Here is a 24,674-nt window from a genome sequence, read left to right on the forward strand (position 1 = left end):
TAAAAAAAACAACACAGTACATACATAGATACAACACACACCATGCGACGACATGCACCATGCGACGACATGCACCATGCGACGACATGCTGCATGCACCATGCGACGACATGCACCATGTGACATGCACCATGCGACGACATGCACCATGCGGCGACATGCACCATGCGACATTCGACGACATGCACCATGCGACGACATTCTGCATGCACCATGCGACATGCGACGACATGCAACATGCACCATGCGACGACATGCTGCATGCACCATGCGACATGCACCATGCGACGGCATGTGACATGCACCATGCGACGACATGCGACAACATGCACCATGTGACGGCATGCGACATGCTACATGCGACGGCATACGACATGTACCATGCGGCGACATGCACCATGCGGCGACATGCACCATGCGACAACATGCACCATGTGACCGCATGCGACATGCTACATGCACCATGTGACGGCATGCGACATGCACCATGCGACGGCATGTGACATGTACCATGCGGCGACATGCACCATGCGACAACATGCGCCATGCGACGGCATGCGACATGCTACATGCACCATGCGACAACATGCTACATGCACCATGCGACGACATGCACCATGCGACGACATGCTGCATGCACCATGCGACAACATGCACCATGCGACGGCATGCGACATGCTACATGCACCATGCGACATGCTACATGCACCATGCGACGACATGCACCATGCGACGGCATGCACCATGCAACGACATGTACCATGCGACGACATGCTACATGCACCATGCGACGACATGCGACATGCACCATGCGACGGCATGCGGCATGTACCATGCGACGACATGCACCATGCGACGACATGCTACATGCACCATGCGACGACATGCACCATGCAACGACATGCACCATGCAACGACATGTGACATACAGTACATACATACTACAGACATACAGTACATATAACATAGCGTACATACTCACCATCACTTGTCACTTTGTTCCCCGAAGCCATTGTCACCTGTAAAAAATATTAAAATAATAAACAATATACTCCCTGTCCGCAGAAATCCAATTAAAACGAGTGTCCCACGACGATCTCCCGTGGAGAGCAGGAGCATCAGTTGATGCGACCACTCTCCAGGGGCTCCAGGAACACAATGATGGAAGGTATCCTTCCATCATGTATTCCTCACAAGGTATTCCTACGCCCCTGTGAGAATAGTCCCTAGTCTCACTATTGGCATTGCTGGGTGAGACATTTTCCCACGCAGCAATTGCCATAAAGTGACACCAGTGAACTAGAGTAACCTCAGTGATGCACTGCAGGAGCCATTGTCTCCTGTCAGTGTGTCACTGAGGGTCCTATAGAGCAGTGACATCACCCGATGTCACTGTTCTATAGGGGAGATCGTCGTGGGACACTCGTTATTAATTGGACTACGGCGGAAAGGTAGTATACGGTTTATTATTTAACTTTTTTTTGCAGGCGCTGAAGTATGGTAAGTATGGTTAAATGAAGAATATTAAAATACTTTTTTCCAAATGTGTGTGTGTTTTATTAACCCTTTCTTACTATTGGATTAGTAATGGATAGGCGTCTTATTGATGCCTCTCCGTTATTAACCCGGCTTAATGTCACCTTACAATAGCAAGGTGACATTAACCCCTTATTACCCCATATCCCACCGCTACTCGGGAGTGGGAAGAGAGGGGCTAAGTGCCGGAATTGGCGCCATTTCTGGGGCGGCTGCGGACTGGTATTTGTAGCCGGGGGGGGGGGGGGGGCAATATCCATGGCCCCTCTCTAGGCTATGAATATCAGCCTGCAGCTGTCTGCGTAGCCTTTCTGGCTATAAAATATAGGGGGACCCCACGACATTTTTTTTGGGGGGTCCCCCTCTTTTAATAGCCAGTAAAGGCTACGCAGACAGCTGCGGGCTGATATTCATAGCAGGCTGCAGATATTGGCCCCGGCCGTCGGCTTTCCCCCTCTGGCGCAGAAAATTGCGCGGGAGCCCACGCCGGTTTTTTTTTTTCTTTTTAACTTCATCGCTCATTAAGGCCTCTTTCACTCGTGTCAGTACGGGTCCATCGCTATGCGTCGGGCCGACGTACCGACGCACGTTGTGAAATTTGTGCACGACGTGGGCAGCGGATGCAGTTTTTCAACGCATCCTCTGCCCATTCTGAAGTGCCGGGAGGAGGGGGCGGAGTTTCTGCCGCAAATGCGCGGTAGAAAATGGCGGGCGAGCCGGCCAAAAATTTTTTCAATTGAACGTTTTTTTGTGCCGACGGTCCGCCAAAACACGACGGATCCGTAGCACGACGGAGGCGATGTCTGGCCATCCGTCACGATCCATCGCTAATACAAGTCTATGGGTAAAACGCATCCTGCGAGCATATTTGCAGGATCCGTTTATTTGCACCGGATCGTTTTTTCCGCCAGATCCGTTTTTTTTCAACCGGATCCATTTTATTCCACCGGATGTTTTTTTTTTCCGCCAGATCTGTTTTTTCTCATAGAGTTGTATTAGCGCCGGATTGCGCCTGGTGGCCACACGTTTAATCCGTTTTTGCAGGATCCGTCAAAAAAGCTGTTTCCACCGGACAGAAAACACATACAGAGGAACGGTTTTTCGGTACGTTGAAAAAATGCACAGCGACGGATCTAGCAAAAAACGGATGAAACATGTGGCCATCAGACGCACTCCGGCGCGAATACAACTCTATGAGAAAAAAACGGATCTGGCGGAAAAAAACGATCAAGTGGTAAAAAACGGATACGGCAGAAAAAAAAAGATCCAGCAGAAAAAAAAAGATCCGGCGAAAAAAAACGGATCCTGCAAATGTGCTCGCAGGATGCGTTTTGTACCCATAGACTTGTATTAGCAACGTATCCGTCGTGTTTTGGCGGACACAACGCACAAAAAAAAGTTCAATGTAACTTTTTGTGTGCGACGTGTCTGCCATTTCCGACCGCGCATGCGTGGCTGGAACTCCACCCCCTCCTCCACGCTCATCACAATGGGCAGCGGATGCGTTGTAAAACTGCATCCGCTGCCCACGTTGTGCTAAAGTTAGCATAACGTCCGTCGGTACGTCTGGCCGAAGGTTTGCGACGGCCCCGTACCGACGCAAATGTGAAAGTAGCCTTACATCTGAATTTGCTGAGTATAATGCAGCTACCCCAGAGTATAATGTAGCCCCCATAGAATATAATATACCCCCCATAGTATATAAGACAGCCTCCCCCATAGAATAGAATATACCCCCGCAATAGTATATAACACAGCCACATAGTATATAACACGGCCTCCCCCATAGAATATAATATACCTCCCATAGTATATATCAAAGCCCTCATATAATATAGCACAACTTGCATAGTATATAGCACAGCCCACATAATATAGCACAGCCCGCGTAGTAGTATACAGCACAGCCCGTGTAGTAGTATACAGCACAGCCCGGGTCGTAGTATATACAGCACAACACGCGTAGTAGTATACACAGCACAGCCCACACAGTGGTATATACACAGCACAGCCCACACAGTGGTACATACACAGCACAGCCCACACAGTGGTATATACAGCACAACCCACATCTCATCCCCCCGATAATGGCTCCACACTCTCCTCACCTTTCCTCTTGCCCGCGCTGCTCCTGTCTCGGCGGCTGCAGTCTGCCCGGGACACAGCAGGTGCGCGATGATATGACGTCAGTGCGCACCCGCAGTGTCAGAGGCAGAGCGGGGAATGATGGGAGAGGGAGCGGCAGCGGACGCTCTCTCCTCCATCATTGCATTGAACTATACCGGCGTCATAGACGCCGGTATAGTTGAATGCGGCGGCGGCACTGGCGGGAGTAGGGGGGGAAAGAGTGCAGCGGCCCACTACTGGCACCGGCCCTTCTGACATTTGCCAGAAGTGCCCGATGGCCAGTCCGGCCCTGGTCACTGCCCACACGCTTCCCTCCTCCTGAACTGCAGCGTTTCTCGGACCCACATCCGCAGCAAAACTGCAGATATTTTTTACATCTCAGTGAAAGTGTAAGGCCGGAGTCACACTACAGCGAGATATGGCCGAGTCTCGCAGGTTAAATACAAGCTCTGGCACCGGCACTCCAGAGCGGAGCGTGCGGCTCCATGTATTGCTGTGCGGCCGCACACTCCGCTCCGGAGTGCCGGTGCCAGAGCTTGTATTTAACCTGCGAGACTCGGCCGTATCTCGCTGTAGTGTGATCCCGGTGTAAGGGTGCAGAAACGCTGCAGTTCGGCACAAAAGTAGTGACATGCTGCGGAGAAAAAAAAAGCTGCGTTTCGGTGCGGCCTTTTCCGCAGCATGTGCACAACAAGTCTGTGGCTCCCATAGACTTACATTGGTTGTGCAGTACACTGTGGATTTAATGCAATTCCGTACTGCAAAAAATGCTGCGGATCTGCAATCAAATCCGCAACGTGTGCACACAGCCTTAGCATTTAGTGAACCTAGCAAAAAGGCAAGCAAAAAACAAGTGTGGGATTGCACTTTTTTTGCAATTTCCTCGCACTTTGAATTTTTTTCACATTTTCTACTACACGATATGGTAAAACCAATGGTGTCGTTCAAAAGTAGAACTTGTCCCGCAAAAGATAAGCCCTCACATGGCCATATTGACGGAAACATTATGGCTCTGGAAAGAAGGGGAGCGATAAACAAAAAAAGCTCCAGGGGTGAAGGGGTTTAGAAACATGGATATGGACATATCTATGGAAATATATAGATAGATATATAGATATATCTGTATGTATTTATCTATCCCACATCTATCTATCTATCTATTATCTATCTATTATCTATCTATTATCTGTCTTCTATCTATCTATCCCATATCTCTCTCTCTATCTATTATCTATCTATCTAATATCTATCTATCATCCATCTATCTATCTAATATCTATCTATCTATCTATCTATCATCTATCTATCTATCTATCTATCTATCTATGTGTAATGGAGTGTGGGTTGGACAAATGTAAAAGAGGAGTTGGACAGAAATGACATCACAAATCTTTTTGAAGAGAGAGGAGGGAGAGGAGGGAGGGGTTTGGGTGTGTTTTTGGAGGGGGTGTGCTAGGTTCGGGCTTAGTGGCTGTGCAAAGCATCATGGAACTTGTAGTATTAGGGCACAGTAAGGAAGTTGTCGTTTAACCTCATGAGAGCTGAATCCAGCACTGAAGATGTGCTGCTACAGCATGATAACAGGTAATATTGCTAAAATAAACACAGTAGATGTTTTCAGTGGCACATAATAGCAATATTTATGAAAAAAAAAAAAAACTTTATAGTAGTGGACAACTTCTTTAAAATTTGAAAGAACCACATAATAGTGTGAAGAGATTTTTCTGTGTGTACACAAGTAAAATTGATGTCAAGTTCAGGAAGAGACATAATTAATATCCACAACCAAATTTTATTGGAGCCCTATCCTAAGATGGATCTCCCCCACTATAAATCTAATATATAAAGCTGAATGTGTGTATGTGTGTATGTCCGGGATTGGCATCTGCACCGTCGCAGCTACAGCCACAAAATTTTGCACAGTCACACGTCTGGACCCCGAGAGCGTCATAGGCTATGTTGTGAGGCAAAATTTTAACCCCGCGCGTTCCAATTCACCAAACAATTTTGCCCCCATCTACATAATGGAGAAAAAAGTGAAAGGAAAAGTGTTGGAGGCGTCGCAGCTACAGCCACATAATTTTGCACAGTCACACATCTGGACCCTGAGAGCGTCATAGGCTATGTTGTGAGGTGAAATTTTAACTCCGCGCTTTCCAATTCACCAAACTATTTTTCCCCTATCTACATAATGGGGAAAAGTGAAAGGAAAAGTGTTGGAGGCAAATAGACAGCTGCCAGATGTGAACAAGGGAGACTTAAAGAATGAGAGCGATGGCGCAAAAGAGTATATACCGTACAGTTGCTAAGGTGGGGCCCCGACATTAGATACTCACCACACACGGGGATATGAACACACACACAAAATGCGCCACACACTACCACGTGCTTGAACACATATACCACCCTCACCACACATACACCAACCTCGCCACATAAAATTCGAAACACAAAAGTCGCCGCTCAAAACTCGTCACGCGCAAAACTCGCCACATGCAAAAACTAGGCTCACGCAAAACTCGCCACAAGTGCAAAACTCACCTCATGGAAAACTCGCCACACGCAAAACTTGCACACGCGGAAAAATTGCCACATGCACAAAATTTGCAAAAGTTGCCTCACACAAAACTTGCACGTACTCAAAAGGCACCACACATAAAACTCGCCACGCGCAAAACTCGCCATGCGCAAAACTTGCTGCACACAACTTGCTACACTAACCTGTCACATGCAACTCGACACACAAAAAGTTGCTACATGCATGTTGCCACACAAAACTCATCTCACAAAAGTCGCTACATGCATGTCGCCACACACAACTCAACACACACAACTTGACAAACGAAACTCGCCCTAAAACACACACAAGTCTGGTATTATCCTTCAAAAATAAAAATCTGATTAATAAGCAGACAAACTACAAGAGCAACAAATGTACCATATAGGAAATACGGCAGCTGTCAGTCACATGACCTGTCTATTATGTGTATGTGTGAGCTAATATATACTGCCAGGGGGAGGGCTTCCTGTTGGCTGGGGATTTATCAGGCTGCCAATTTAGCTAACAAATACTGAGGTAAAAATACTGAGCAAATAACGTGTGAACGAGGTCTAATACAGGAGATCACAAAGGTATATACTATATACAGGGGAGATAAAACATAGATATATACTATATACAGGAGAGATGACACACAGGTATATACTATATAGAGGAGGAGATGACATACAGGTACATATATATACAGGAGGAGATGACATACAGGTACATACTATATACAGGAGGAGATGACACACAGGTATATACTATATACAGGAGCAGATGACCTACAGGTATATACTATATACAGGAGGAGATGACATACAGGTATATGCTATATATAGAAGATGACATACAGGTATATACTATATACAGGGGAGATGACACAGGTATATACTATATACAGGAGGAGATGACATACAAGTATATACTATATATAGGAGATGACATACAGGTATATCTAATATATAAAGCTGAATGTGTGTATGTGTGTGTATGTATGTATGTCCGGGATTGGCATCTGCACCGTCGCAGCTACAGTCACAAAATTTTGCACAGTCACGTCTGGACCCCGAGAGCGTCATAGGCTATGTTGTGAAGCGAAATTTTAACCCCGCGCGTTCCAATTCACCAAACAATTTTGCCCCTATCTACATAATGGGGAAAAAAGTGGAAGGAAAAGTGTTGGAGGCGTCGCAGCTACAGCCACAAAATTTTGCACAGTCACACGTCTGGACCCTGAGAGCGTCATAGGCTATGTTGTGAGGTGAAATTTTAACCCCGTGCTTTCCAATTCACCAAACAATTTTGCCCCTATCTACATAATGGGGAAAAAGTGAAAGGAAAAGTGTAGGAGGCAAATTGACAGCTGCCAGATGTGAACAAGGGGGACTTAAAGAATGAGAGTGATGGCGCCAAAGAGTATATACCGTACAGTTGTTAAGGTGGGGCCCCGACATGGGATACTCACCACACACTGGGATATGAACACACACACAAAATGCGCCACACACTACCACGTGCTTGAACACATATTACCCTCAGCACACATTTCACCACAAATGCACCAACCTCGCCACATAAAACACAAAAGTCGCCGCTCAAAACTCGCCACGCGTAGAACTCGCCACATGCAAAAACTAAGCTCTTGCAAAACTCGCCACAAGTGCAAAACTCACCTCATGGAAAACTCACCACACGCAAAACTTGCACACGCGGAAAAATTGCCACATGTACAAAAGTTGCAACACATGCAAAAGTTTCCTCACACAAAACTTGCACGTACTCAAAAGGCACCACACATAAAACTCGCCACGCGCAAAACTCGCCATGCGCAAAACTTGCTGCACACAACTTGCTACACTAACCTGTCACATGCAACTCGACACACAAAAAGTTGCTACACGCATGTTGCCACACAACTCATCTCACAAAAGTCGATACATGCATGTCGCCACACGCAACTCAACACAGACAACTTGACATATGAAACTCGCCCTAAAACACACACAAGTCTGGTATTATCCTTCAAAAATAAAAATCTGATTAATAAGCAGACAAACTACAAGAGCAACAAATGCACCAAATAGGAAATACGGCAGCTGTCAGTCACATGACCTGTCTATTATGTGTATGTGTGAGCTAATATATACTGCCAGGGGGGGGGCTTCCTGTTGGCTGGGGATTTATCAGGCTGCCAATTTAGCTAACAAATACTGAGGTAAAAATACTGAGCAAATAACGTGTGAACGAGGTCTAATACAGGAGGAGATGACACACAGGTATATACTATATACAGGGGAGATGACACACAGATATATACTATATACAGGAGAGATGACACACAGGTATATACTATATAGAGAAGGAGATGACATACAGGTACATATATATACAGGAGGAGATGACATACAGGTATATACTATATACAGGAGGAGATGACACACAGGTATATACTATATACAGGAGCAGATGACCTACAGGTATATACTATATACAGGAGGAGATGACATACAGGTATATACTATATATAGAAAGAGATGACATTCAGGTATATACTATATATAGGGGAGATGACGTACAGCAGGTATATACTATATACAGGGGAGATGACATACAGGTATATATATATATACAGGAGATGACATACAGATGTATACTATATATAAGGGAGATGACAAACATGTGTATACTGAGGTGATGATGTGAAAATGAGGTGTGAGGTGAAAATGAAAAGGTGTGAGTGGAAAATGAGAGGAGTGAGGAAAAATAGTGGAGTGATCAGAAAATGACAGATGTGAGGTTGAAATGACAAGTGTTAGGGGGGAATGAGGAATGAGGGAGAAAATGAGAGGTGTGAGGGAGAAAATGAGAGATGTGATTGGGAAAATGAGAGAAGTGAAGTGCTATAACTAACCACAGATATTTACTATGCCCAGGCAACGCCGGGCTCTTCAGCTAGTACTATATATAGGAGGAGATGACATACAGGTATATACTATATACAGGGGAGATGACACACAGCAGCTATATACTATATACAGGGGAGATGACATACAGGTATATACTATATACAGGAGATGACATACAAGTGTATACTATATTTAAGGGAGATGACAAACATGTATATACTGAGGTGAAAATGAGAGGTGTGAGGTGAAAATGAAAAGGTGTGAGTGCAAAATGAGAGGAGTGAGGGAAAATAGTGGAGTGATCGGAAAATGACAGATGTGAGGTCGAAATGACAAGTGTTAGGGGGGAATGAGAGGTGTGAGGGAGAAAATGAGGTGTGAGGGAGAAAATGAGAGGTGTGAGGGAGAAAATGAGAGATGTGAGGGGGAAAATTAAAGATGTGATTGGGAAAATGAGAGGCGTGATGGGAAAATAAGAGAAGTGACGTGCTATAACTAACCACAGATATTTACTATGCCCAGGCAACGCCGGGCTCTTCAGCTAGTAGTGAATAAGACCACAGGATCAAGGTCCTAAAATAGGTGTGAACTGTGCACAAATTCAGTCAGTATTGAGGTGAGTATGAAAAAAGAGAACACTTTAACCCCTTAGCGACCGCCGATACGCCTTTTAACGGCGGCCGCTAAGGGTACTTAAAGCACAGCGCCGTTAATTAACGGCGCTGTGGAAAAAGTAAATCGCGCCCCCCAGAGTCGGATTTTCTCCGGGGTCTCGGCTGCCGGGGGTAGCCGAGACCCCAGAGAACATGATTCGGGGGGTTTTTTACTGACCCCGCATTTGCGATCGCCGGTAATTAACCGTTTACCGGCAATCGCAAAAAAAAAACCCCGCGATCTTTTTTTAATTTCTCTGTCCTCCGATGTGATCGCACATCGGAGGACAGAGAAAAGGGGTCCCAGGTAGCCCCCCAATACTTACCTATCTCCCCCGATGCTCCTCGTGGCTCCCGGTGGGCGCCGCCATCTTGAAAATGGCGGGCGCATGCGCAGTGTGCCTGCCGGACGGCCCCGCGGGAATCTTTGGGGTCTCGGCTGCCGGGGGTAGCCGAGACCCCAAAGAGCATGATCGGGGTCGGTTTTACCGACCCCTGTTTTGCGATCGCCGGTAATTAACTGTTTACCGGCGATCGCAAAAAAAAAAAAAAAAAAAAGTAAAGTGTAATTCTCTGTCCTCTGATGTGATCGCACATCAGAGGACAGAGAAATAGGGGGATTCGGGGACACTATCATACTCACCTGTGTCCCTGGATCCTCCTGCTGCTCCTCCTGGCCGCCGGCAAGAGAAAATGGCGGTCGCATGCGCAGTGCGCCCGCCATCTGTTTCCATCTGCTGGCAGACAGGAGAACAGCAGTTGGGGCTAAAATTAGGGTTAGGGTTAGGGCTAAGGTTGGGGCTAAATTTAGGGTTAGGGTTGGGGCTAAATTTAGGGTTAGGGTTGGGGCTAAATTTAGGGTTAGGTTTCTTTCACACTTACGTCGGTACGGGGTTGTCGCAATGCGTCGGCCCGACATACCGACGCACGTTGTGAAAATTGTGCACAACGTGGACAACGGCTGTAGTTTTTCAACGCATCCGCTGCCCAATCTATGTCCTGGGGAGGAGGGGGCGGAGTTACGGCCACGCATGCGCGGTCAGAAATGGCGGATGCGACGTACAAAAAAAGTTTCATTGAACGTTTTTTTTGTGCCGACATTCCGCCAAAACACAACTGATCCAGTGCACGACGGACGCGACGTGTGGCCATCCGTCACGATCCGTCGGCAATACAAGTCTATGGGCAAAAAACGCATCATGCGGGCACATTTGCAGGATCCGTTTCTTGTCCAAAACGACGGATTGCGACGGATGCCAAACGATGCAAGTGTGAAAGTAGCCTTAGGGTTAGGGTTGGGGCTAAAGTTAGGGCTAGGGTTGGGGCTAAAGTTAGGGTTAGAGTTGGGATTAGGGTTAGGGTTTGGATTAGGGTTGGTATTAGGGTTAGGGTTGGCATTAGGGTTACGCTTGGGATTAGGGTTAGGTTTGGGATTAGGGTTAGGTTTGGGATTAGGGTTAAGGTTAGGGTTGTGATTAGGGGTGTATTGGGATTAGGGTTAGGTTTGAGGTTAGGGTTGAGATTAGGATTAGGGGTGTGTTGGATTTAGGGTTTTGATTAGGGTTATGGTTAGGGTTGACATTAGGGTTGTTTTGGGGTAAGGGTTGTGATTATGGTTAGGGTTAGTTATTAGGATTATGGATCAGGTTGGGATTAGGGTTAGGGGTGTGTTGGGGTTAGGGTTGGAGCTAGAATTGGGGGGTTTCCACTGTTTAGGTACATCAGGGGGTCTCCAAACACGACAGCCAATTTTGCGCTCAAAAAGTCAAATGGTGCTCCCTCCCTTCTGAGCTCTGCCGTGCGCCCAAACAGTGGGTTACCCCCACATATGGGGCATCAGCGTACTCGGGATAAATTGGACAACAACTTCTGGGGACCAATTTCTCCTGTTACCCTTGTGAAAATAAAAACTTGGGGGCTACAATATCTTTTTTGTGAAAAAAAAAATATTTTTTATTTTCACAACTCTGCATTCTAAACTTCTGTGAAGCACTTGGGCATTCAAACTTCTCACCACACATCTAGATAAGTTCCTTGGGGGGTCCAGTTTCCAAAATGGGGTCACTTGTGGGGGGTTACTACAGTTTAGGTACATCAGGGGCTCTGCAATCGCAACTTAATGCCCACAGACCATTCTATCAAAGTCTGCATTCCAAAACGGCGCTCCTTCCCTTCCGAGCTCTGCCGTGCGCCCAAACAGTGGTTTACCCCCACATATGGCGCATCAGCGTACTCGGGATAAATTGGACAACAACTTCTGGGGTCCAATTTCTCTTGTTACCCTTGTGAAAATAAAAACTTGGGGGCTACAATATCTTTTGTGGAAAAAAAAATATTTTTTATTTTCACGACTCTGCATTCTAAACTTCTGTGAAGCACTTGGGCATTTAAAGTTCTCACCACACATCTAGATAAGTTCCTTGGGGGGTCTAGTTTCCAAAATGGGGTCACTTGTGGAGGGTTTCTACTGGTTAGGTACATCAGGGGCTCTCCAAACGCGACATGGCGTCCGATCTCAATTCCAGCCAATTCTACATTGAAAAAGTAAAACGGCACTCTTTCTCTTCCAAGCTCTGCGGTGCGCCCCAACAGTGGTTTACCCCCACATATTGGATATCGACGTACTCAGGAGAAATTGCACAACAACTTTAGTGGTCTAATTTCTCCTATTACCCTTGTGAAAATAAAAATTTGTGGGCAAAAAGATCATTTTTGTAGAAAAAATGCGATTTTTTTTTTTTTTTTTTTTTGCACGGCTCTACATTATAAACTTCTGTGAAGCACATGGGGGTTCAAAGTGCTCACCACACATCTAGATAAGTTCCTTAAGGGGTCTAGTTTCCAAAATGGGGTCACTTGTGGGGGGTTTCCACTGTTTAGGCACATCAGGGGCTCTCTAAACGTGACATGGCGTCCGATCTCAATTCCAACCAATTCTGCATTGAAAAAGTCAAACGGCGCTCCTTCACTTCTAAGTTCTGCGGTGCGCCCAAAAAGTGGTTTACCCCCACATATGGGGTATTCGCGTATTCAGGAGATATTGCATAACAAAATTTATGGTTACATTTCTGTTTTTACACTTGTGAAAATAAAAAAATGGTTCTGAATTAAGATGTTTGCAAAAAAAGTTAAATGTTCATTTTTTCCTTCCACATTGTTTCAGTTCCTGAAGCATGTAAAGGGTTAATAAACTTCTTGAATGTGGTTTTGAGAACCTTGAGGGGTGTAGTTTTTAGAATGGTGTCACACTTCATTATTTTCTATCATATAGACCCCTCAAAATGACTTCAAATGTGATGTGGTCCCTAAAAAAAAAATGGTGTTGTAAAATGAGAAATTGCTGGTCAACTTTTAACCCTTATAACTCCCTAACAAAAAAAAATTTTGTTTCCAAAATTGTGCTGATGTAAAGTAGACATGTGGGAAATGTTATTTATTAACTATTTTTCGTGACATATCTCTGTGACTTATAAGGGTTAAAAGTTGATTAGCAATTTCTCATTTTTACACCATTTTTTTTTAGGGACCACATCACATTTGAAGTCATTTTGAGGGGTCTATATGATAGAAAATAAGCAAGTGTGACACCATTCTAAAAACTGCACCCCTCAAGGTGCTCAAAACCACATTCAAGAAGTTTATTAACCCTTCAGGTGTCTCACAGGAATTTTTGGAATGTTTAAAAAAAAAAATGAACATTTGATTTTTTTTTTTTTCACAAAAAATTTACTTCAGCTCCAATTTGTTTTATTTTAACAAGGGTAACAGGAGAAAATGGACCCCAAAAGTTGTTGTACAATTTGTCCTGAGTACCCTGATGCCCCATATGTGGGGGTAAACCACTGTTTGGGCACATGGAAGAGCTCGGAAGGGACGGAGCGCCATTTGACTTTTCAATGCAAACTTGGCTGGAATTGAGATGGGACGCCATGTTGCGTTTGGAGAGCCACTAATGTGCCTAAACATTGATATTCCCCACAAGTGACACCATTTTGGAAAGTAGACCCCCTAAGGAACTTATCTAGATGTGTGGTGACCACTTTGACCCATCAAGTGCTTCACAGAAGTTTATAATGTAGAGCCGTAAAAATAAAAAATATTGGGGATGGGACGCCATGTAGCTTTGAACCCCCAAGTGTCTCACTACAGTTTATAATGCAGAGCCGTGAAAATAAAAATTCTTTTTTTTTTTTTCACGAAAAATATTTTTTTTAACCCCCAGTTTTGTATTTTCCCAAGGGTAACAGGAGAAATTGGACCCCAAAAGCTGTTGTGCAATTTGTCCTGAGTATGCTGATAACCCATATGTGGGGGGTAACCACCGTTTGGGTGCATGGCAGAGCTCGGAAGGGAAGGAGCGCCATTTGGAATGCAGACTTAGATGGATTGGTCTGCAGGCGTCATGTTGCATTTGCAGAGCCCCTGATGTACCTAAACTGTAGAAACCCCCCACAGGTGACCCCATATTGGAAACTAGACCCCCCAAGGGACTTATCTAAATCTGTTGTGAGAACTTTGAACCCCCAAATTTTTAACTACAGTTTATAACGCAGAGCCGTGAAAATAAAAAATCCTTTTTTTCCCACAAAAATGTTTTTTTAGCTCCCCAACTTTCTAGTTTCCCAAAGGTAACAAGAGAAATTGGACCCCAGAAGACGTTGTCCAATTTGTCCTGAGTACGCTGATACCCCATATGTTGGGGTAAACCCCTGTTTGGGCGCACAGGAGAGCTCGGAAGCGAAGGAGCACTGTTTTACTTTTTCAACGCCGAATTGGCTAGAATTGAGATCGGATGCCATGTCGTGTTTGGAGAGCCCTGATTTGCCTAAACAGTGGAAACCCCCAATTCTATCTGAGACCCTAACCCAACACACCCCTAATCCCAACCATAACCCTAACCACACCCCTAATCCCAACCGTAAATGTAATCCTAACCCTAGCCCCAACCCTAGCCCTAACCCTAATGGGAAAATGGAAATAAATACATTTTTTTAATTTTTTTTATGTTTCCCTAACTAAGGGGGTGATGAAGGGGGTTTGATTTACTTTTATAGTGGGTTTTTTAGCGGATTTTTATGATTGGCAGCTGTCACACACTAAAATACGCTTTTCATTGCAAAAAATATTTTTTGCATTACTACATTTTGAGAGCCATAATTTTTCCATATTTTGGTCCCCAGAGTCATGTGAGGTCTTATTTTTTTGCGGGACGAGTTGACTTTTTTATTGGTACCATTTTCGGGCACCTGACATTTTTTGATCGCTTTTTATTCCCATTTTTGTGAGGCAGAATGACGAAAAACCAGCTATTCATGAATTTCTTTTGGGGGAGGCGTTTATACCGTTCCACGTTTGGTAAAATGGATAAAGCAGTTTTATTCTTCGGGTCAGTACGATTACAGCAATACCTCATTTATATCATTTTTTTAAAGTTTTTGCCCTTTTATACGATAAAAGCTATTTTATAGAAAAAATAATTATTTTTGCATTGCTTTAACCTGAGGACTATAACTTTTTTCTTTTTTCGCTGATCACACTGTATAGCCGCTCGTTTTTTGCCGGACAAGATGACATTTTCAGCGGTACCATGGTTATTTATATCTGTCTTTTTGATCGCGGGTTATTCCACTTTTTGTTTGGCGGTTTGATAATAAAGCATTGTTTTTTGCCTCATTTTTTTATAAATACATTCCTTATCTAAATAAAAAAAAAAAAAAAAACAATAAAAGTACACATATTTAGTATCGCCGCATCCGTAACAACCCAACCTATAAAACTGTCCCACTAGTTAACCCCTTCAGTTAACTAGTGGGACAGTTTTATAGGTTGGGTTGTTACGGACGCGGCGATACTAAATATGTGTACTTTTATTGTTTTTTTTTTTTTTTTTTATTTAGATAAGGAATGTATTTATGGGAACAATATATATATATTTGTTTCTTAGGAATTTTTTTTTTTTTTTTTTTTTTAAACATCTGAATATTTTTTTTTTTACTTTATAACCTTGCCCCGGGGTGGGGCATCATGTTATAAGGTCAGATCGCCGATCTGACACTTTGCACAGCACTGTGTCAAATCAGCGATCTGACGTGCAGGGTTGCAGGCTTACCAGTGCTTGCTCTGAGCAGGCTCTTGGTAAGCCACCTCCTTGCAGGACCCGGATGCAGCCCCGCTGCCATTTTGGATCCGGGGCCAGCAGGGAGGAGACGCTTAGTACAAGGTGAAGGTGAGCACATCGCCTTGTACCGAGGGTCTCAGGGAAGCCTGCAGGGAGCCCCCTCCCTGCGCGATGCTTCCCTATGTCCCTGGAACACTGCGATCATGCTTGATCGCAGTGTGCCGGGGGTGGTCCGTGACCGCTCCTGGCACATAGTGCCGGATGTCAGCTGCGATAGTCAGCTGACGATCGGCCGCGCTCCCCTCGTTAGCGCGGCCAATCGCTATGATGTACTTTCCTGTCCCTGGGAATTAAGTCCCAGGTCACCTTAACGGGATAATACGTCATATGGGATTAAGGGGTTAATTAAAGATCATCTTTGGATTATGTTTTAATGTTTGAAGAAAGGGCTGTAGAATTTTGAAAAATATTTAATGATATGTTATTTCTCATTGAGTCTGCACAGAACAACCAGCTGTTTGGTGTGACTAGGGATTGTTAAACTTTTACCAATTGGCAGTCATTTGAGTCCCTGTTTATACAGGCAGACCAAAGTAAACGATGCTCACTGAGCGATGTATACTAGATTGCTCAGTGCTCATAGGCTGATAATGTTTCCATTAAAGTGAGCCCTGTTTACACAGGACGATGCACCACTGAAAACAATGATCTTTTATGCTGCATAAAAGATCAGGTCACTCGACAAACAAGCGCTTTGTTTGTTCATGAGGTGATAATTAGCCTGTTTATGCGGCAAGATAATTGTGAATGGAGCATTTATAACACTGCTCGTTGAGGATTATCTTGTGCACCTTTCAGTACTTGTACTTCTTACTTTAATAAGGGTACCGTCACACAGTGCAATTTTCATCGCTACGACGGTACGATCCGTGACGCTCCAGCGTCGTAACAATATCGCTCCAGCGTCGTAGACTGCTGTCACACTTTGCAATCTACGACGCTGGAGCGATAATTTCATGACGTATGTGCGATGTAGAAGCCGTTGGTTACTATGCGCACATCGTATACGATATATGTTACACCATGCAATCATGCCGCCACAGCGGGACACTAGACGACGAAAGAAAGTTTCAAACGATCTGCTACGACGTACGATTCTCAGCAGGGTCCCTGATCGCAGGAGCGTGTCAGACATTGCGATATCGCTCGAGCGTCACAGATATATCGCTCGAACGTCACGAATCGTGCCGTCGTAGCGATCAAAATTTCACTGTGTGACGGTACCCTAAGTCTGAGTATTGTTATTCAATACATTCATATTTTTTCATGTTTAACCTTTTAGGTGATTCAGGTACCTCAAGGAAAGTACAAGATTCTACCTGCTGAAGTGACTAAAGTAAGCCCTTACCCGGTTTCCCTTATACCTGGACAGTTTCAGGAGTATTATAAAAGGTAAATCTTAGCTCTACTGTATTGTCCACTTTGTTTAAATGTTTAATTTGGGTTTGTATTTCACAGTAATTGCATTTATTCTGGCCTTTTTATTAAGCCAAATTTCCAACTCCGTGGCCCCGATTTATTAAGATCGGCGTTGTTCATACCTGTCTTGACAAGTAGGTGTGCTAGGGTCAGATGCTCCTGATTCATTAGCGGCACATGCCTATTAATAATTCTGGCACATCTGAAAAGTGGCGTGCGCCCTGTCAAAAATCTTACTGGTGTAAAGTCTCTGATGAATTACGGTCCATATGTTCCATTTATTTGCCTATTGTTTCTAAATGCAGAGTTTCTTTAACCCTTTAAATAGTAGCTATCACCTGTTTGGCTGCCTTTCTCAGTTAAGAAAACAGTTAGCAATTGTAGATACATAAATTAATAAATAAATAACATCAATTAGAAATAATGTTCACAAGTGACTCTAATGCCGATGTAAAGAACCCGACTTTCTAGCAAAGGTTGGACTGAAATTCCAGGATGTTAGATGCTGGCATACAGAACTTGCAAGGTACAAGATCTCTCCGCAGTGGAGATTGCTGCATTTAAATACTGCTGTTAGTGCAGGGGCAATTGTCAGATGTATGCTGCAGCTGGCACCCTCTGTTAACCCGGACACCATTACCTCAAGGTCTGCTCGCTATGGTGGCATGTTTCTCACTGCCCAAAGCAGGGTCTAACAGGCCATGTGCTAGTGTAAAAACTGACCGGAGATGGTGGCATGTTTCTCACTGCCCAAAGCAGGGTCTAACAGGCCATGTGCTAGTGTAAAAACTGACCAGACTGATGCACTGCGGTGACTCACTTGAAAATGGATGAAAGTGGTTTGCAGTGTTCTGAGACCCATACATTACTTATGTCTTTAAGCTCCTGTGAGCTCTTATTTTTTTGCAGGACCAGTTGTAGTTTTCTTTGGTGCTATTTTTGGCCACAAACAACTTTTTTTTATCACTTTTATTTTTTTCTTTGTGAGGCTGCATGAGCAAAAGTTGGCAAGTCTGTTTAATGTTTTTTTAAAACATTTAAATATTGTAAAGAAAGATAAATATTTTTTAGTTCCTCATAAATTTATGATTGCATTAATAATACACCACACGTCTTTTGAAATATTGTGTATTACACTATCCCAACAGGTTCTGCCTCCATCAGGTTCTTATAGGCTGTGGTGTATGGCATACCTGGAGGTTTTTTTCTGTCCGTCAGGCGTCAGGTTGCAATAGTAACCTATAGGCTCCTGACAATATCCCTGTGTGGGTGCCGATAGGCTGACAGTGAGTGCTTTCCCTCTGTCAAACTCCTTATGTTCCACAGTCGCTATTAATTTCGGCACATGAGGGGTTAAACTGCTAGGATTGGGGTGAATGCTAATCCGAGCAGTTACAGCATGACCCCGCGGCAGTGTATATACAGTGGGTGAAATAAGTATTGAACACGCCACCAATTTTCTTAGTAAATCTATTTCTAAAGGTGCTATTGACGTTAAATTTTCACCAGATGTCGGTAACAACCCATCCAATCTACACAGGCAGAGAAATCAATGTGTAACTGCTTAGTAATTATCTGTAAGGGCTCATTCCTGGGCATGCGCACTGCGTGCCTAAGCCACTCACCCAGGTCGCAGTGCGCATGCCCAGGAATCCCAGCCCCGCAGTGTGAGTAAATCATAAGACACTGAGGGGCTGGCCGCACAGGCGCAGTCAGCGAGACTGCATATGAGGACAGACGGGCAGCGCTCACTGCGCCTGCCCCAGGCAAGAGAAAAGATCGCAGGCGTCGGCAGATTTCAAAACAAACAGCGCTGAGGAGGCGGCGCCCGTCGCCAAGAAGACTTGAGTGACAGCTGTGAGGCGTCTGCAGCAGGGGGGGAAAGGCCTGCCTCCAGGACTGAAGATAGGTATGTTGGACAAATTATAAAACGGATTATTTCTGCATTTACAGCACCAATAACTAAAAGACCCACCTTGTCAGAATGCAGCATTACTGCTGCACAAGGTGGCTCTTTTAGTTTCAAACGCTTGAGGGGGGGGGGAGGGTGACAGGTTCTCTTTAAATCTATCAGTAATTAAAAAGCAATCCTTCCACTTAGTGAAATATAATATAAGTTGGTTCAACTGATGGCACTGTTGGCACCATAATATATAAGTGGAAAGAACCTTTTTTCCATCATACATGACGGCACCACGAGAGAGGGGATCTGTCCATCAAGGACAGGAAACCTTAAAGATAAAAGGGGCGGCTCCTCTCTCCACATCAGTTGGTTTCCTGTTCTTGACGTGGAACCCTCAAGATGAAGACTTCTGATGAAGACAGAAGAGGATGCCCGGGCCTGGGTCGGGTGGATTTGGGCATGGGCTGGTCTGCTGCACCCGTCACCAGGTACCGGTAGTCGCCTTGGGGCTCATGTATTCCATGCCTTCCCTGAGCGAAGCATGGCCACAACCCGTGAGGCAATGCCCGGGAAAAAAATTATCCTCGGGGGCCGCAGATAGCGTTTCCCCCCTGTTGATTAAAAATCCTGCTGTTCTCGGGGGTCACTCTATGGTGCCCCCCGTTGACCAAAGGTGGCCATGCAGCCCGTAAGGCACATCGGTGCCCGGGCTGAGTAAGTCTCCTCGGAGGTTTTGCGGCCATCCCTGTTGAGCATTGAAAGCGGGTCTCCCCCCTTCTCCCTCCTCCCTCCTCGGTACTTGACGCTGCACAAAGGAACAGTATGGAGCGGTGTCCAGAGCACTGGAGAGCATCAGGACGTTGGGGGGTGAGTGCTGCTCTGTCTCCTGGAGTCCGTGGCGTGGACATTCCCGGCACTGCGAGCTCCTTCTCAGTCGGCGCCGGGTACCCGGAAATGGTGGGTACGCGCATGCGCACAATACCCGGCGGCGGGTACCTGGAAATGGTGGGTACGCGCATGCGCACAATACCCGGCGGCAGCACTCGGACCGTTATACAGGAGCTAAGGGGCAGGGGGACTGAAAGAGGCGGCGCGCACCGGAAGAGGTGACCGGATGTGCGCCTGGAGCACAGTACAGCAGCGCACACCGGAAGTAAGGACCGGGTGCACGCGCAGGCCCGACGGCAGTGTTCGGGCAGAGGCAGGATCAACCAGGTGAATAGTGGATTAAAAAGCGTGCATCGGAAGTGGTTGCCGGGTGCGCGCTTAGGCATGAGTGTATAGCGCAGGCGTCGCGCTGACAGCTGACCGACGCAGGATCAACCAGGTGATTGATTGCATCACATGCACCGGAAGTGGTGCAGGCACGATCAGCCAGGTAATTAATCAGTAAGATTAGCAGGCCATGTGCGCATATACACCTGGTTGTAACACAGACACCAGGGTGTTGAACGACCAGTAAGAGGTGATCCATTAAAAAAAAAAGGAAGTGAGTCTATTTAAACGAACCAGAAGTGCTGCCCTGTATCACTAAACCAGGCCAGGTTGAAGGTGACTACTCTTGTTACGTGGTAGTGTGTAGAGCTTTTCACCAGAACATTTAATGCCACAGCAAGAGGTGCAGGAGAGGCGGTCTCGCTCAAGTGAGAATAGCCAGATACGCCATAGCAGCAGCAGAAGCCGCTCGGACAGCGTACGGACGGATCGCCATACCAAGGAGGGATCCCTGGTCTCATTGGTAAACACTGAGAAAACCAGTCAACCTCCGGATCCGGTACCCATACTTTGAAAGCGTCCGAGTGGTGAGTGAACTTCGAGAAAGTCCAGCACGCTAATCAATGTTATTTTCTCTTCTCTTATCTCCGTCTCTCCCCTCTTTTCTTACATACATTTGGGGGGTGGAGTGTAGAAGGTCCCAAAAAAGTATAAGGCAAAAGCAAAAAATAAGGAATGTCCCTTGTGTAAAAAGCCTTTAAAAACATCCTGGAGTAAAAGACTGTTTCAAAAGTGTATCTACAAGACAGTGGCGGAGGAAACACCCTCCTTTACGGAGAGCCTAAGATCTCTGATCCAGTCAGAGGTATCTAGGTCTGTAAAAGCGTTACAGACAGTCGACACAGATGCCAGATCTAGGCACAGATCCAGCCCCTCTGTAGCATCCCAGAGGGATTCCTCGGAGTCAGAGGAAGACTCAGATACAGCTCGTTGCTCAGATAGTAGCTCAGAGGAGGAAGATGCATTTCCAGCGGAGGCTACAGATAAGCTTATAAAAGCTGTTAGCTCTACCATGGGGCTGGTAGACGAGAAGGCAAAAAAGACAGCCCAAGAACTAATGTTCAGTGGTCTGCAAAAGAAAAAACGGAGGTCATTCCCTATTAATTAACAGCTACAAGAACTGATTAAGAGGGAATGACAAAAACCAGAGAAAATATCCCAAATAGTCAACTCTCTAAAGAGAAGATATCCTTTTGAGGAGGAAGCGTCCTCATCTTGGGATAGAGCCCCAAAAATTGATGTGGCAATTCCAAAAGTTGCCAGAAAATCCTCCCTGCCATTTGAGGATTTAGGTTCTCTAAAAGAACCTCTGGATAGAAAAAGTAGACGGTTCCCTGAAAACCGCATGGGAAGTCTCAGCAGGGGCACTAAGGCCAGCTATCGCAGCCACTTGTGTAGCCAGATCCCTAAAAATCTGGATAGACAACCTGGAGGAACAGGTAGAACAAAAAGTTCCCAGAGAAACTATCCTAGAGGCAATACCAACCATGAGAGCAGCGGCAGTGTTTCTAGCTGAAGCATCAGCAGACTCGGCTAGACTGGCAGCAAAGTCAGCAGCTTTAGCCAACACAGGACGCCGTGCGGTATGGCTTAAATGCTGGCCAGGAGATACACAGGCAAAGATGAAACTTTGCTCTTTGCCATGTGAGGGGAACTTCCTGTTTGGTCCGGCATTAGACGAGGTGTTGGAAAAAGCCGGTGACAAAAAGAAAAATTTTCCAAAGCAGCCATTTCAGCCCTTTCGGCGCTCCTTTCAGAGAGGCCGAAAATTCCGAAGGCAGCAGTTTAGAGACCGAGACAGGAGCAACTTGGACAAGCGATCCAGGGGAGGAAAAGGATTCTATTTTGGCAAGTCCCCCAGGGACACCAAGAAACCCTCCCAGTGACGGTCCTTCTCAGGTGGGAGGGAGGCTCTTCCACTTCCTTACAGCCTGGGTGAGGATCTCCTCCAGCGTATGGATCCGACAGATTATAGGATCAGGCCTAAAATTAAAATTCCACCACTGGCCTCCAAGAAGATACATGCAGACCCCGGTACAGTCCTCCCACGAGAAACAAGACCGTCTGGAAGGGAGGTAACATCACTCCTAGACAAGCACATCTTGGAAGAAGTTCCTATAGAGGAAAAGATGGAAGGATTTTATTCCCCCCTTTTTCTCATAAAAAAAACGGACAATTCTTGGAGGACAATAATAAATTTAAAAGGCCTCAACAAATACCTAATTATTCAATCTTTCAAAATGGAAACAATAAAATCAGCAGTGAAGCTCCTATATCCTCGATGTTAAATGGCGGTCCTAGACCTAAAGGACGCTTATTACCACGTCCCAATTAGACAACAAGATCGCCAGTTTCTCAGAGTGGCAGTTCAGATGGGGTCCCAGTTGCATCACTTTCAGTACAGGGCTCTGCCCTTTGGGAAAGCAACCGCCCCACGGGTATTTACAAAACTGATTGCAGAGGTCACAGCACATCTCAGAGGAAAAGACACTCTGATAATACCCTACTTAGATGACTTCCTGATAGTGGGGAAAAACTCTTCTCACTATCAGGAGCAGGTCAGAATAGTAATGGACACTCTACAGACACTAGGATGTCAAGTGAACCTCAAAAAATCCAAACTAGAGCCAGCAATGGTCCAGAATTTTTTAGGGATAACGGTAGACTCCGTGGCGCAGGAGTGTCTCCTCCCAGAGGAAAAAGAGGAAAAAATCAAACAAATCATTATGACAACCTTAAAATAAAACAGAGATGACTTTAAGAAGAGCCATGTCGATATTGGAGTCCCTTAGCTCCTGCATACCGGCAGTAAAATGGGCCCAGTTCCATGCAAGAGAACTGCAATGGTGTGTGCTGCGGAACGACCTTAAACTTCAGGGGCAGCTAGAGCAGAAGCTCAATCTCCCAGTCTCTGTACTCCAGTCACTCAGATGGTGGTTACAGATAGTCATCTCTGAGAGGAGTTCCCTGGACATACACAGCCTCCAAAGTAATCACAACGGATGCCAGTCCATGGGGATGGGGAGCTCACTCAGACACACTATGGGTCCAAGACCCCTGGGCTCAAGAGGAGAAAAATCTATCCTCAAACAAGTGGGAACTCCTAGCAATCGAAAAAGCACTAAGGAGGTTAGATCCACACTTGACAGGGCATCATGTGAGAGTCCTATCAGACAACCGAACAGTGGTCGCATACGTGAACCACCAGGGGGGCACCCGTTCTCGGTCACTGATGCACATAACCAAAAGACTCATGACTCTATACGAAAGGCATATCCTCTTATTATCGGCCCTGCATATTCGAGGTGTGGACAACATAAAGGCAGACTTTCTAAGCAGGAACTACTTAAGGCAAGGGGAATGGTCCCTAAAAAATTCCATTTTTCAACAGATAGTGCACATGTGGGGAAGATCCAGTGTAGACCTCTTTGCCTCAAAAGCCAACAAAAAAGTTCAAAAGTTCTGCTCCCTGAACCCAGCAGACAGGCCGTTGGCAGTAGACGCCTTCAGCATAGAATGGACGTCAGGACTCTTGTATGCCTTCCCACCGATTTGTCTAATTCCAGCAGTTGTGAAGAGGATCAGGGAGGACAAGGCCATAGTGATCGTAATAGGTCCCTTCTGGCCGAAAAGACCATGATTTTACTGGCTGAGAGTGATGTCGGTGACGAACCCGTTGGTACTCACAGAGGACCAGGACCTTCTAACACAGGGTCCCTTCAGCCACCCGCAGAATTCCGGGCTACATTTGACAGCCTGGCATTTGAACGGTCGTTGTTAGAGAAAGAAGGGTTCTCAGCTGGTTTAATATCCACCTTGCTCAGTAGCAGAAAACCAGTAACGACCAAGATCTATGGGAGAATATGGAAGAAATTCCTCTCCAGCTCAGGGCCAATACGGGAAGGGGAGGTCCCGACAGTGGCAATACTGGAGTTCCTGCAAAAGGGCTTAGATCTGGGATTAGCTGTTAGTACCTTCAAAGTACACATTTCAGCTTTAGCAGCCTTATTCAACTGTGGCCTGGCAAGCAATAGGTGGGTGGTGAGGTTTATCTGAGCCTGTAGTAGTTCTGATTCTGTTCCATCCCCTACTCCTCCACCATGGGATCTAAATTTAGTATTGACAGCTTTGA

The 24,674-nt window shown here is 45.5% G+C and overlaps 1 protein-coding gene across 4 annotated transcripts in view; it reads left to right on the forward strand.

Moving 5' to 3' along the window:
- The window catches only part of PHF10 (PHD finger protein 10), a 307,704-nt gene that overhangs the window by 140,117 nt on the left and 142,913 nt on the right, over positions 1–24,674 (forward strand). For all 4 annotated transcript variants that reach the window (XM_069769324.1, XM_069769323.1, XM_069769325.1 and 1 more), the window contains one exon: positions 17,228–17,337. In XM_069769324.1, the coding sequence (XP_069625425.1) occupies positions 17,228–17,337 (110 nt within the window). The remainder of the gene's footprint in view (positions 1–17,227; positions 17,338–24,674) is intronic.

The sequence above is a fragment of the Ranitomeya imitator genome, chromosome 5 (assembly GCF_032444005.1).
Source record: "Ranitomeya imitator isolate aRanImi1 chromosome 5, aRanImi1.pri, whole genome shotgun sequence".
In the NCBI taxonomy this organism is placed as follows: domain Eukaryota; kingdom Metazoa; phylum Chordata; class Amphibia; order Anura; family Dendrobatidae; genus Ranitomeya; species Ranitomeya imitator.